General features: G+C 42.1%; 1 protein-coding gene across 1 annotated transcript; it reads left to right on the top strand.

Annotated features, from left to right (window-relative positions):
- Positions 1-2,509: 2,509 nt before the first annotated feature.
- LOC113046760 (uncharacterized) lies at positions 2,510-12,408 on the top strand. The gene is made up of 2 exons (XM_026207714.1): positions 2,510-4,148; positions 9,466-12,408. The coding sequence occupies exon 2, from the start codon at positions 9,806-9,808 to the stop codon at positions 11,642-11,644; it is 1,839 nt and encodes a 612-aa protein (XP_026063499.1). The 5' UTR covers positions 2,510-4,148; positions 9,466-9,805; the 3' UTR covers positions 11,645-12,408.
- The last annotated feature ends 2,498 nt before the right edge of the window (positions 12,409-14,906 follow it).

Genomic DNA, 14,906 nt, shown 5'->3' on the forward strand with positions numbered 1-14,906 from the left:
TAGGCGGAAGGAGTCGGTGTTCATGGGTTCCTCCTGGTCTCGTTGGGGCGAGGGCGTTCTGGCTGATGGAGAGATGGTATATGAGGCCGGGGAGGCACAGGCCGAGAGGTGTTGAGCAACATTTATAGTTTTTCTGATGAACGTCTCGAGATTGACATTATCGTCGTAAATGACCATTTGCTTTCTGATCTGGGGCTTTAAACCTTTACGGTATGCAGCTAGCAGGGCAGTTTGGTTCCAACCACTGGTGGCGGCTAATGTCCGGAAACGGAGAGTGTAGTCATGTATTTCCGTGGCTCCCTGGCGGAGATTTAAGAGTTCATCATGGGTTGAAAGAGGAGTTAGAGCCACCCCGAACACTTCCTGGAGGTGGGTGACGAAGGCGTCGAATGAGGATAGAACCGGACTCTGGGAGTTCCAAAGGGCCTCTGCCCATTGTAGCGCTCGTCCGGTGAGGAGAGAGATCATAAAGGCGACTTTGGTGGCCTCATTGGGGAATTTACTGGTATTTGCGTTGATGAACAGTGAGCACTGCAGAATAAACCCACTGCAGCCACTCGGTTCACCCGCATAGCACGCGGGACGTGCAAGGGGCGTGCTGTTGGTGGTGGTAGCACTAGTTTCGGTGGGTGGTGAAACTGACTGTAATACTTGGCGGAGAGCAGTCACCATTTCGGTGAACGGGTCCGAAGCCGCTCCCTGAGCAGCAGCGTTAACATCCATGGGAGATATGAAGTTCTGTTTTTCGGGGCTGGAATCCTGTCACATCCACACAAGGAGAGGAGAAGACGGGTAAGTACTTTCGTGAAGTTTTATTAACATAGGATTTCAACAGAGCAGGTAAGTGTGGTCACAGACGGTGAATCTTCAAGCACTGATCAATAGGTGAGTTCAAGCACAAAGCTAGGCCTGACAACAAAGAGTCACTTCCCTTAATCGCTGTAACTGAATCTCCACAGAGTCACAATACGGTCCACAAGAAGCAGGCAGAAGATCCACAAAGAGCGTCCATGTAAGCTTGATTCCAGCCGGTGAGTGAATGAGTGAGGTGAGTATTTAAAGGTGTGGTGATTGCTGGTGCAGGTGCAGGTAATCAGTATTCAGGTGACGGTTCACGTGAGCGGTGCATGGGAGATTGAGTGGATGGTGACTGGCAATGGTGACTGGGGCTAAGGGAACGAGCTGAGGGTGTGACACATATATTTTAGATTCATTGCACACCAACTGAAATATTTCAGGTCTTTTATTGTTTTAATACTGATGATTTTGGCATACAGCTCATGAAAACCCAAAATTTCTCAAAAAATTAGCATATTTCATCCGACCAATAAAAGAATAGTGTTTTTAATACAAAAAAAGTCAACCTTCAAATAATTATGTTCAGTTATGCACTCAATACTTGGTCGGGAATCCTTTTGCAGAAATGACTGCTTCAATGCGGCGTGGCATGGAGGCAATCAGCCTGTGGCACTGCTGAGGTGTTATGGAGGCCCAGGATGCTTCGATAGCGGCCTTAAGCTCATCCAGAGTGTTGGGTCTTGCGTCTCTCAACTTTCTCTTCACAATATCCCACAGATTCTCTATAGGGTTCAGGTCAGGAGAGTTGGCAGGCCAATTGAGCACAGTAATACCATGGTCAGTAAACCATTCACCAGTGGTTTTGGCACTGTGAGCAGGTGCCAGGTCGTGCTGAAAAACGAAATCTTCATCTCCATAAAGCTTTTAAGCAGATGGAAGCATGAAGTGCTCCAAAATCTCCTGATAACTAGCTGCATTGACCCTGCCCTTGATAAAACACAGTGGACCAACACCAGCAGCTGACATGGCACCCCAGACCATCACTGACTGTGGGTACTTGACACTGGACTTCTGGCATTTTGGCATTTCCTTCTCCCCAGTCTCCCTTCAGACTCTGGCACCTTGATTTCCGAATGACATGCAAAATTTGCTTTCATCTGAAAAAAGTATTTTGGACCACTGAGCAACAGTCCAGTGCTGCTTCTCTGTAGCCCATTCCTGCACACCTAGGTCCCGTTGCAGTAATGGGCGTGGGGAGTTGGTATATAAGCCAGTTGGACGCCGACAAAGTGCAAGAGAGCTGAGGACTCATGAGGAATGGAGAGTGGAAACCGGAAGTCAGAGCAACATTGCAAGATAGTGATTGAGAGTGTTTTCATGTGGCGCGATTGTTTCATTTTATAATTCAAGTCCTCATGAGCCTCAGACAGCCGACCCTGGTCTCCTAACCCTTCCCACACACACACCTGGCCTGGCATGAAGCAAAAAGAAATAAAAAGATGCAAGTACTTTAACATATTCTCAAATATTTGGTTAAATATTTTCAGCATATCAATTTAATTTAGTAATTAATTAAATAATTGTTTTAATACATGTAGCCGACCACCTTGGTGTATCTGGTTGTGACATTAGATACATTTTCACTTGAGTCAGAATTCATCTGGACACACAAGAAGTATCTTCACTGCATGCATGGTTGCATGTGTAAGGTTATTGATGCCGTTTTGACTGGATCAGATAAAACATCACAACAGGGAACTTTCATGAGAACCAACACCTAGATCCTGTCTCGCAAGTCTGAAGCAACACACCCAACTGAGAGGGACAGACAAATGGCCCACACCATATGCATAAACATTTCACTCCTTTTGCCCACTCCCTCCTAACAGGAAACACTGAAACTCAGAGTTTATAACAATGCAATAATTCGTGTCTCATGTTTTTACAAAAAGGTCTCTGTGTGTCTGGTAAAAGGGGTCTCATTCTCTTAACAATAGAACAGGTAACCACAAACATTATAAACAGACTACTCCCAGGTTTTTCACACAAATTACCTCCAGTATGTAAATACAGCCTCCCATAGAAACCAAGGAAACCAATCTTCAAAGGGTAATATGCTAAACCCCTGCAATAAATACCATTTGGCAATTCTGGGGTCCTGCTGGAGATATAAGGGAAGGTGACAAAGAGCTCAGGGAATCTGTAAACAGATATCCCGCATAATTGCTGTGCGTAGCTCTGAATTATCAGGTAACTTTTACATTCTCTCATCTCAGTATTATTGAATGTTTATTTGTGATTGATTAGTGTTTTTTATATTGTTTGAATTGGATTTTGAATTATTACTTTGATTACCTGATTAATAAATTGTTATGTTTGATTTTATTCTGGTTGTCCTGAAATTATTTTCTCAAGTAGATTAAGTGAAGGCTATGTTTCCGCAAATCTGCGTCCAGGGTTAAGTGCATACTAGAACTCAGACTAGATGGAGCATAGGGCACATCAGGTGAGGTTTTAGATTTCTGGCTAGACCGCTTGGCTTTAGTTAAGTTGTACTCAGTTGCATTAACTATGGGGGACCAGTAAAAGTATTGGTCATAACCGCTGGTTATTGTCTCAGCTTTAATTAAGTTGTACGGAGTTATATAATTGTCGGGGGCTAGACAGATAGTGCTAGCATAAACCGCTGATTATTGTTGGAGCTTTGATCAAGTTGTACGAGTTATATGACTGTCGGGGGGGGACTAGACAGACAGTACTAGCAGAACCGCTGATTATTGTTTTGAGCTTTAACTAAGTTGTACATGGGTAGCTGAGGGGAACTAAACGGAAATACTATTTAGAACATGGTAAGTATAGGTAACCTATTAAATAGTATTAGTCATAACCTCTGACTACTGTTGAGACTGGCGAGATTGTGATCGTGGGGCACGTACAAGAACGGCCGTCGTGGGGCACCCTGAGCGACATAGATTCCTAATGAACGAGTAAAAAGAAATGTGAAAGTAAAACAGGATTGTCAAACATACACCTAAATTTAATATATATCAAACATCTCTTCTAACCCTTTTCATTTTTGGAGTCAGATGAATAAAAGAGGTAAACATGTAAAGAAAAATGTATTTAATCTGATATCATTGCGTTATATGAAAGGAAAGACAGCAACGCGCAAGAATCCTTCTACCGGATCATTGGCTACCGTCATTGGACCAGTGGGCGGACCTTACAGTGGTGACCCCGACGTGATCTCCCTACTTAGGCGAGTGACGTCTTTCCAGCGCGAAATTCAGATTGATTCTCATGGAGAATATGAGGTTTGAGCTCCTTCTTCCCTGTCTACAACTGCTGTGGTAAGTTCGTTCCTTTTTCCTATTAGAAGTTTTGAGGGAAAGTTTTTTGCACCCTTACATATAGACACATTTTTAGAACGGGTCGACATACCCATTGTTAGACCGGAGACCGTAGAAATCCGGTGGGGGGAGAATTAACTGGGGAAACATGGCTTTTCAGGGACAATACAGCGACAGTGTAGATCAGGAGATCATGGAAATTCAAGCCCTGCAAATAAAAGACACTCTTCTTCGTTTAAACGATAAAGGATTCAACCTTAAATGGAAGAACAATGAAATAATATCCTGGTTTTTGGCCGAGGGCAAAAAATTGACGTCTAAAGCGAAATATAAAAAAATCCCGACTGCCATCGTCTACCTTCTTCGCAAAAATGACCTAGAGACAATAGCTGAAAACGAACGCGCGATAACAAGCATAAAAGAAATTGAAAAGGCGCGCTCTGAAGAATTGCAAAAGTTAAGAGCACAGGTCGAGGCATTTACTTTCGAAAGACAAGGTTGGGCAAGACAGAGTGAGATGATGTCTAGAAAAATCGAAGAACTTCAAAACAAACTCCAAAACGGCAACAATTACATATCAGCTCTTGAAGACTGCTGCGATAATGCAGGCTTCCCAGTGGCTGCAGTTAAGCAAGCGGCACTGGACGAAACCTTTGATTATGATAGGAACAGCGATAGTGACGACGATGATGTCACCGTTTTAGAGTGTCAAACACGGAGGGAAACTCGTAACCGAGATCCCGTTCAGAGACACGGAGAACAAAACCAGCTAAGTCCGATAAAAACCAGAGCAAAACTCAGCGAAAAACCATCCAAATCAGTCCGAGTTGCTGTACTAAAAACCATGACTAATGCAAACGGTGATATAACCACGATTAGCCGCCCATTAACATGCGACGAATGTTCGAAACATAAACAAATCGTGGGAATGATGCCCAAAAAAGGACCATTTCAACCATATTGGGACACACTGATGTTACAGGCCACAGTGTATAAACTAGAAACTAGAGATGTATGGCAAATCGCACTCCTAACCATTCCTGAAGAACTCCGAGCTAAATTAACCCCTCAAATGAAATCTGGAGACGTAATAAAGCGAAACAATAACGAAACTGACGAGAATATATTTGAGAGATTAAAACAGGCGCTGCTAGACCTCAGGGGACCAACACAAGCAGATTGGAGCAAAATATTAGAAATCAAACAAGCAAGCAACGAGTCGTTTGAAACATACGCTGAGCGTTTATGGGTAACTTTCAAGGAACATGCAGGCCTAGAAAATGCAAGCCGTGATCACGAGCCGCTATTACAGCTTCTAAAGAATCACGCCGGCATCCCGGTACAGAAAGCTCTATTAAACGGTGTAGATCCATCCGAAAACACATTTAGAGCGATAGTCGAATGGGGATCCAGAATAGAACATAGATGGAAATCGAAACCCCGTGCCGTAGCATCCGCACAGTGGCTGACAGAAGGGAGAAGCCCAAAATCACACAATGAAAAATCTCAAACCAAACTTTGCCATTATTGCAAAAGGGATAATCACCTTGTTAAGAATTGCCGAAAAAGAGATAGAGATCTCAGAGGACAGCAAGAATGGAGTAAACAGGACCCATCTCATGGCGATACTGAACTACTAAGACAATTTGAAAATTTCATCGCTGAATGCAAGAGAAATAATAGTCCAAATGGTAAAACTAGCAGCATGAGCAGAATTACAAAAAACCATAATTCAAAATAGGGATACGTGGCCTCCGTTGCAGTAGGGAGTATAGTCAATAGCGGAAACCGAATCAAAATAAGAGCTAATCTAGGAGGCCGGTTAGCTAACGTACTTATTGATTCTGGTGCTTCTTGCTCCTGTACAAATATTCCACTACCCTTAACAAACAAAACGATTCAGATCAAAGGCATCGGCGACACATTAATGATTGCAACCCAAACTCAACCAATTCAACTCGACTTAGGCGCTGTAGTCCTGGAGGAACCATTCTGGTATCTACCAGATAATAGTGAAGGGACTGTGTTGGGAATGGACATCATGCAGAAACATGGTTTTGTGATTCATTGTTTTGAAAAACAGATTGAATTGAGAACTAGTAAAACCGTAAAGAAAAGCCTATCAAAAAACAGAGCCAACATCATGTCCATATCCACTACAGACCCCATTCAACAAATGATGAACAAACACAACGACATTTGGGCTACACATGAACATGACTGCGGTCTGATAGATTATGTTGTGTGTCTTGAGGGGGAGCCCCCTCCTCCACAAAAACAATACCGCATCAAACCAGAGGCAGAGTCAGCTGTGCACGAGATTGTGAAACAACTTGAAATCAGGGGAATAGTTAGGCGATGTAGCTCAACAACAAACTCCCCGTGTCTACCTGTACCAAAATCAAATGGTAAATGGCGCCTTTGCATTGACTATCAACGTCTTAACAAGGTTTTGCCCAAGGCTACACCTATCGTGGCAAATCCATCAACATTATTGTCGCAGATTTCCACTAATGCGTCGTGGTTTACTGTGCTCGACATAAAGAACGGTTTTTGGTCCATCAAAGTCAGGCGCGAAGATCAGTGGAAATTGGCCTTCACTATGAACCAAATACAGTACACATGGGAAAGAATGCCACAAGGCTTGCATAACAGCCCTGCAATTTTTCACAGAGCATTAGAAGATACACTAAATCCGCTGACAGGGACAGGAAATGTGATTCATTATGTTGATGACATACTCGTTGCGACTGAAGGATCATTTGATGATCATTTGCAATTGGTTGACGAAGTGCTGTTGACACTCGGTAAAACTGGCTTCAAATTGAACAAAGAAAAAGCCCAAATTGCACAAAAAGAAGTCCAGTACCTGGGCTATACAATCACGCCAAGCCACCGAGCGCTAACAGATGACAGACGAAAATGCATTGCCGAACTGCCCCGCCCACACACATTAAATGCGTTACAGAAGGTTTTGGGAACAGCAAATTACTTGAGAGATTTCATTCCAGATTTCGCTAACATCGTTACGCCATTGTACTCGCTCTTAAAAGGTAAATCAAAGCCCTCTGATGTCCTTGAATGGACAGAGGAGCACGAAAAAGCTTTTACAAATTTAAAAGAACAGTTATGCTCCGCGCCAGCACTAGGTTTGCCCAGCCCTTCGAAAGCTTTCCACTTACAAGTTGATGCAAACGAGAATACCCTGAGTGGCGTTCTAGCTCAAGATCATGGGGGGAAACTGAGACCGATAGCATATTACAGCAGAAAAAAATCACCAGTCGAACAAGGATTCGACCCATGCACACAACACGTGTTGGCGGTTCATTGGATGTTGACAACAACAGAACCTATTGTAGGTTTTCAGCCTGTTGTTGTGCATACAGTGCACACGCCAGTACAAATGTTGTTACAGGGCCGAATCAAAGGTGTATCAACACAGAGATTAGCAAGATGGCTAGCAGATATACAGGCCCGTGACATCACAACGATTAACAGCCGAGTTTTACCACACTTATTGGGAGACGTGGAGGGCCAACCACACACATGTCAAACCAAACAAGAGACACAGAGCCTGGTCCATGACCAAAAGCTTCCGGACCAGACTCCGGTTTACATTGATGGCTCCAGATATTGGCATGACGGTCAGTTTCACACAGGATGTGCTGTGTGGACCCCCCACTCTCCCAATTCAAATGCTAAACAATTACTAATCAAATTACCAGGAAATACATCAGCACAAGAGGCTGAACTCATTGCATTACTAGAAGCGATCAAGTCACACCACGAACCGTTGTGTGTATACACTGATAGTCGTTATTCATTTGGCGTAGTTCATGATTTTATGGCACAATGGCAACTGCGAAAATTTCTCACCTCAGCCGGAACACCAATAAAGCATTTTAACATCATAACCTCAATCTGGCATTCAATCAAAATGCGCGAGTCAACGCTTTCGGTCATTAAAGTGCGTGCACACATTAGTCACAACCCAGATGAACATGAGAAAAACAACAGCATAGCAGACCAACTAGCTAAACTAGCAGCGGTAAAAGGAGACGATTGGCAGCTTGATAGACTGAGTACTTCTGCAGTAAGTGCTGTACAAACCACTCCCATTGATTTAAAACAATATCAACAAGAACTGTGGAGCACAGATAGAGAGCTTGTACCGCATTTACAGCAGGATCAATTAGTCAAGGTCACTGAGGGAATAATTCTGAGAAATGGAAAATATGTTGTTCCTGATGCCCTCCAAAAACCAGTGATAAAATTATACCATGATTATGCACATGTGTCAGCTCCCAAAACGCAACAGCTGATACAAAATTACTTCTGGTGGCCAGAAATGACATCAGACATTCAAAGATGGTGTGACACATGTATTGTATGCGCTACCATTAACCAAGGGAGACCAGGACGAACAAAGCTGTGCCGACCTGAACCACCCAAAGGACCTTGGGAATTTTTGCAGTTAGATTTTATTGGTCCGCTGCCCAGTGCCAAGGGGGGATATCGTTATTGCCTTGTAATAATTGATAAATTCTCCAAATGGATCGAAGTGATTCCCACCCGCAATAACAGTGCAAACACAGTGGCACGAGTGTTAGCGAACCAAATTCTTCCGCTCTGGGGAGCTCCAGTTCAAATTGAATCTGACCAGGGAACCCACTTCACTGGCCAGATAATGCAATCTATGTGCAAGATGCTAAATATCAAACAGAGATTTCACGTTCCTTACAGACCACAGAGTTCAGGGGTCGTAGAACGATCAAATCGCACGATTAAAGAAAGCATCTCAAAACAGATAATCCAACACAAGAACAGGTGGACCGACGCATTACCCACGGTACTAACAGTGATGCGGGCGACTCCATCAAAGTCCACGGGCATCAGCCCGTTCGAGCTCATGACTGGAAGAGTCATGAAACTACCAATAGACCCAGAAATCACTCCAGCGGATCTGGGACCTCTCATGATTGCAACTCAACAGAGTATTTTGAAACAGCTACAAGGCCGACTCAGTGTGTTACATACACAAGCCGCTCTGAAACAACAGCAGTCTGACTTGATGAATGATACACATTTCAATCCAGACTCTGAGATAAAATTCTCAGAGGGTGACATGGTGATGATACGGGTCTTTGTAAAACAGGGCCCATTCAAACCTCGATGGCATGGGCCATATGAGGTCAAAGCAACATGCAACAGTTGCATTGCCACAGATTTCAAAGGAAAATTGCGATGGTATCACATGTCACAGTGCAAACTATACAAGGGTAGACAAGACAAATAATTTTCTTCTTCTATCTTCTAGGTTGACTGCAGCAATCCCATGGAGACCGGACGAGAGGAAAATATCCAGGCCCACGTGCATCAGACTGGGCCAAAGGGTTTCACTCACACACAACCTGAAATGCGGAAGGTGGGTGTGGAAATATTCCAAGGGGCCTTCCACACCTGAAATTACGGTAGTACAAAAATAGATAGTTACATGGCCTCCCGGGTTAGCACCGGATCAAAATTGCACCCCAAAAATTTGTTGCAACTCAGGTAGCACACACCCACCGACAGAAAGCATTTCAGGATACACGCATGCACCAAAATTTACACATAATATCACTGCCTGGTATCAACTTAAAACTGATCCAGGGATCATGAACACATTACATGAGAAAAACAACAATGGGAGTGATCCAAAATTATGCTATTTTATAGGAAATTTGCAACCTTTTACATATAGGTGCACACACACTGAAACACACAATACTACACACCTAAGGTTCACAGAATCAATTTACAACCTTACCTCACTTAAACCAGACGAGCAAAAACCAAAAACCTTTGTGTGGACCAACCGAAAGGAAGGAACTTATTGTGTGGGAAAATGTGAATTTAGCATAGACTATTTCACCAGCCCACATAACTGTTCATGGACTGTCCATCATTGTTTTAATTTAACCACTTGTGGCTACACTAGGCCCAAACAATGCCCATCATTGCACCCAATTCCTCCTGGTGGACTGATTAGAGGAAATGTAAATAAGACATTACTACATGATGTAAATTTAGTAATGACGCATGTAACTTACAATATTTCAAATGTTCTCTTTGCTTACACAGAATACTGTAATGATGATGATGAAACCTATGCATGGCTACAGTCACAGATCGATGATTTAATCTCTGATTACAAAGGCAGACTTGCGGCCCAAATCGCACCTGCTCGATCAAAACGAGACCTACTAGGCAATATAGCAGGTTTATTTGGCTCAATCAATTCAGCAACTAACACATACAAAATAAACCAACAATCTCAGTTCTCTACATGGTTGGCAGACCAGATGGCCACTGGGCTCCAACATCTCACCAATAGCAATGAAAACATCATAAAAGCGGTAAGATCCGAAGCGCAGGCGCTTCTTGCGATCAGCCATACATTATTCAATCAGACCCGTACCATCGAACGTGGCTTAGCCTGCAGATCATATGCTCGAGATTTATTTTCTACTGCAAGGCAAGAAATCCTAGATCTTCGCCTTCACAAAACACCTAGACATGTTTTAAGTGACTTGATTGAAATTCTGGATCTACATAGGTGGCTTTCATCAGAAAAAATGAAAAATGTGAAATATTCTGAATTATTATCAACTATTATGATGTACACTGGAAATGAATGTAATGGATGCCTTGGATTTTTTGTCACTTTTCCTTTGATACACCCAGACCAAGTTTATCCAAATTCTACCACTATTCGATCAATTGGCATGGTAGTGAAAGACCAAGTAATTAAATGGGACCACCTTACAGGATACATGACCTTAAAGGGTATTGAGACCTTGTTTACCAGTCGCACGTGTTGTCATGAGACCCATAACTATGTTGTCTGTACATGTAACACGTTACAGCCTTTTTCCTCCAATGACAGCAAACTTGTAAATGTTCAATCATTGCATGGTCATTCTGATGCTATTCAGGTATCTCACACACAGTGGTGCGTCGTCAGTGAGATGAATTCTTTCACATATGGAGGACTGACTTGTCCTGCTAACCACTCGTTTTGTTTAGAAGCAACTGAGGACTTCTCAATGGGCCAGATTAACATCCTTGGAAGGATGCCACTGGATGCAGAAGTTTCCCCATGGTGGGATGACACCTTCTATGAACAAGGAACACAGGCCCTAGTTGACACGATGGACTTGGTGCAAAGAATCATCACACAGACTGAATATCATCTCTCACAGGCGCAGGTAGAGGCGAACCTGGCTCAAAAGACTGCAAACATCCTGTCCAGCTCTTCTACCCGTTCAGCCCTGAGTGCTTACACGTGGTGGGACTGGATACTTCGGGGGTGTGCCGTCGGCAGTGCCCTCATCTTCACTTTCACACTGTTTCAATGTTGTTATTTCAGATATCTCATCAGAGCTCTAAAGACATCAACCAACATGGCTATGGTCCTCAGCCCATTACAGGTACCAGCACTACAGAAAGTCTGACAGAAAGCATCCAGCCAAAGTCAAACAGTTGTGTCCCCGCAGGAATCTCTGAATAGCCCACGGGGCCAAAGGGAGATTTAACTGTAAGGTTATTGATGCCGTTTTGACTGGATCAGATAAAACATCACAACAGGGAACTTTCATGAGAACCAACACCTAGATCCTGTCTCGCAAGTCTGAAGCAACACACCCAACTGAGAGGGACAGACAAATGGCCCACACCATATGCATAAACATTTCACTCCTTTTGCCCACTCCCTCCTAACAGGAAACACTGAAACTCAGAGTTTATAACAATGCAATAATTCGTGTCTCATGTTTTTACAAAAAGGTCTCTGTGTGTCTGGTAAAAGGGGTCTCATTCTCTTAACAATAGAACAGGTAACCACAAACATTATAAACAGACTACTCCCAGGTTTTTCACACAAATTACCTCCAGTATGTAAATACAGCCTCCCATAGAAACCAAGGAAACCAATCTTCAAAGGGTAATATGCTAAACCCCTGCAATAAATACCATTTGGCAATTCTGGGGTCCTGCTGGAGATATAAGGGAAGGTGACAAAGAGCTCAGGGAATCTGTAAACAGATATCCCGCATAATTGCTGTGCGTAGCTCTGAATTATCAGGTAACTTTTACATTCTCTCATCTCAGTATTATTGAATGTTTATTTGTGATTGATTAGTGTTTTTTATATTGTTTGAATTGGATTTTGAATTATTACTTTGATTACCTGATTAATAAATTGTTATGTTTGATTTTATTCTGGTTGTCCTGAAATTATTTTCTCAAGTAGATTAAGTGAAGGCTATGTTTCCGCAAATCTGCGTCCAGGGTTAAGTGCATACTAGAACTCAGACTAGATGGAGCATAGGGCACATCAGGTGAGGTTTTAGATTTCTGGCTAGACCGCTTGGCTTTAGTTAAGTTGTACTCAGTTGCATTAACTATGGGGGACCAGTAAAAGTATTGGTCATAACCGCTGGTTATTGTCTCAGCTTTAATTAAGTTGTACGGAGTTATATAATTGTCGGGGGCTAGACAGATAGTGCTAGCATAAACCGCTGATTATTGTTGGAGCTTTGATCAAGTTGTACGAGTTATATGACTGTCGGGGGGGGACTAGACAGACAGTACTAGCAGAACCGCTGATTATTGTTTTGAGCTTTAACTAAGTTGTACATGGGTAGCTGAGGGGAACTAAACGGAAATACTATTTAGAACATGGTAAGTATAGGTAACCTATTAAATAGTATTAGTCATAACCTCTGACTACTGTTGAGACTGGCGAGATTGTGATCGTGGGGCACGTACAAGAACGGCCGTCGTGGGGCACCCTGAGCGACATAGATTCCTAATGAACGAGTAAAAAGAAATGTGAAAGTAAAACAGGATTGTCAAACATACACCTAAATTTAATATATATCAAACATCTCTTCTAACCCTTTTCATTTTTGGAGTCAGATGAATAAAAGAGGTAAACATGTAAAGAAAAATGTATTTAATCTGATATCATTGCGTTATATGAAAGGAAAGACAGCAACGCGCAAGAATCCTTCTACCGGATCATTGGCTACCGTCATTGGACCAGTGGGCGGACCTTACACATGTCTGGTCATTTATCAACAGTTAGCCCAACTGTAGTAGCAACCTGTGGTTGCTGTGGAACACAAACAGTTCTACTACCTCTTACTAAAAAGTAGTGTACTTAAAGTTTATTTTATTAAGTATACTTAAGTAAAGATAATTTTTTTTTAAAGAAGACTTTATTGAGCATTATAATTATTGTTTTGATTAATCTCTTTTTCTTTCTCCTTGTTTCATTTCTGTTTCAGTTGTTTTTTGTTTATAACTAAATCTTACTATGTTTTTCCAGATCCCTACTATCATTACCACTCGTAAACCATGCAACACACAATGTAGACAGCGCAATCTTAACAACCTGCACACTTTGCCTATATCTACTAATACACTTTCTTTTCCTATTGGTCTCTGGAATTGCCAGTCTGCTGTAAACAAAACCGATTTCATTACTTCTATTATTAGTCATTCAAAGCTTAATCTCATGGCCCTAACAGAGACCTGGATCAAACCAGAGGACACTGCTACACCTGCAGCACTCTCCAATAATTTCTCATTTTCCCACTCTCCCCGTTTGACTGGAAGAGGTGGAGGTACTGGTCTGCTCATCTCTAATGATTGGAAATTTAATCCTTTACCATCTTTGGGTCAACAGCTCCTTTGAATCTCATTCAGTTACTGTTACCTACCCTCTTACAATACATTTTTTAGTTGTCTATAGACACCCAGGACCACTGGGTAACTTTTTGGATGAATTAGATGTGTTGCTCTCAACCTTTTCTGAGAATGGTACTCCCCTAGGTATGCTTGGAGATTTCAACATCCATCTAGATAAACCTCTGTTTGCTGATTTCCACTCTCTGCTTGCCTCTTTTGATCTCAACCTAGTGTCAACTTCTGCTACTCACAAATCAGGGAACCAACTGGACCTTATTTATACACAAAACTGCTCTACTGATCATGTTCTGGTTACTTCACTGCACACGTCAGATCACTTCTTCCTGCAGATTTGCTTTATTCAACATCAATAAGATCAAGCCCTTTCTTTCGAAACATGCTACACAACTCACTGGATTTTGAATATTCTCAAAAAAATCTCGTTCTGTCCAGGCTGGACTATTGCAATGCCCTGTTGGCAGGTCTTCCAGCCAATTCTATCAAACCTTTACAATTATTTCAGAACGCGACAGCAAGATTAATTTTTAATGAGCCAAAATGAATACACGTCACACCTCTGTTTATCAATTTGCACTGGCTTCCAATAGCTGCTCGCATAAAATTCAAGGCATTGATATTCTGCAAGTGAATGTCGCTTGATTGTGCCATCACAAAGAAGCACAAAGTCACTTTTATGGACTTTTAAATGAAATGTTCCCTTCTGGTGGAATGAACTCCCCAACTCAATCCGAGCAGCTGAGTCCTTAGCCATCTTCAAGAATCGCCTTAAAACACATCTCTTCCATCTTTATTTGACTCTCTAACTTTAACACTCAATATTATAATTCTATTCTTATCTAATTCTTATTCTTATCTAACAAAAATCAAACTACCTTTCTAATCTTTTTGTATTCTATTTTCTTTTCATTTATTATGCAATTGTATGTGTGTGTGTGTATAAAGTCCTCTAATACTAGCTTGCTCTATTCTTTTTTTATTCTGTTTTCTTTTTATTTATGATAT

The sequence above is a fragment of the Carassius auratus genome, chromosome 28 (genome assembly GCF_003368295.1).
Source record: "Carassius auratus strain Wakin chromosome 28, ASM336829v1, whole genome shotgun sequence".
NCBI lineage: Eukaryota > Metazoa > Chordata > Actinopteri > Cypriniformes > Cyprinidae > Carassius > Carassius auratus.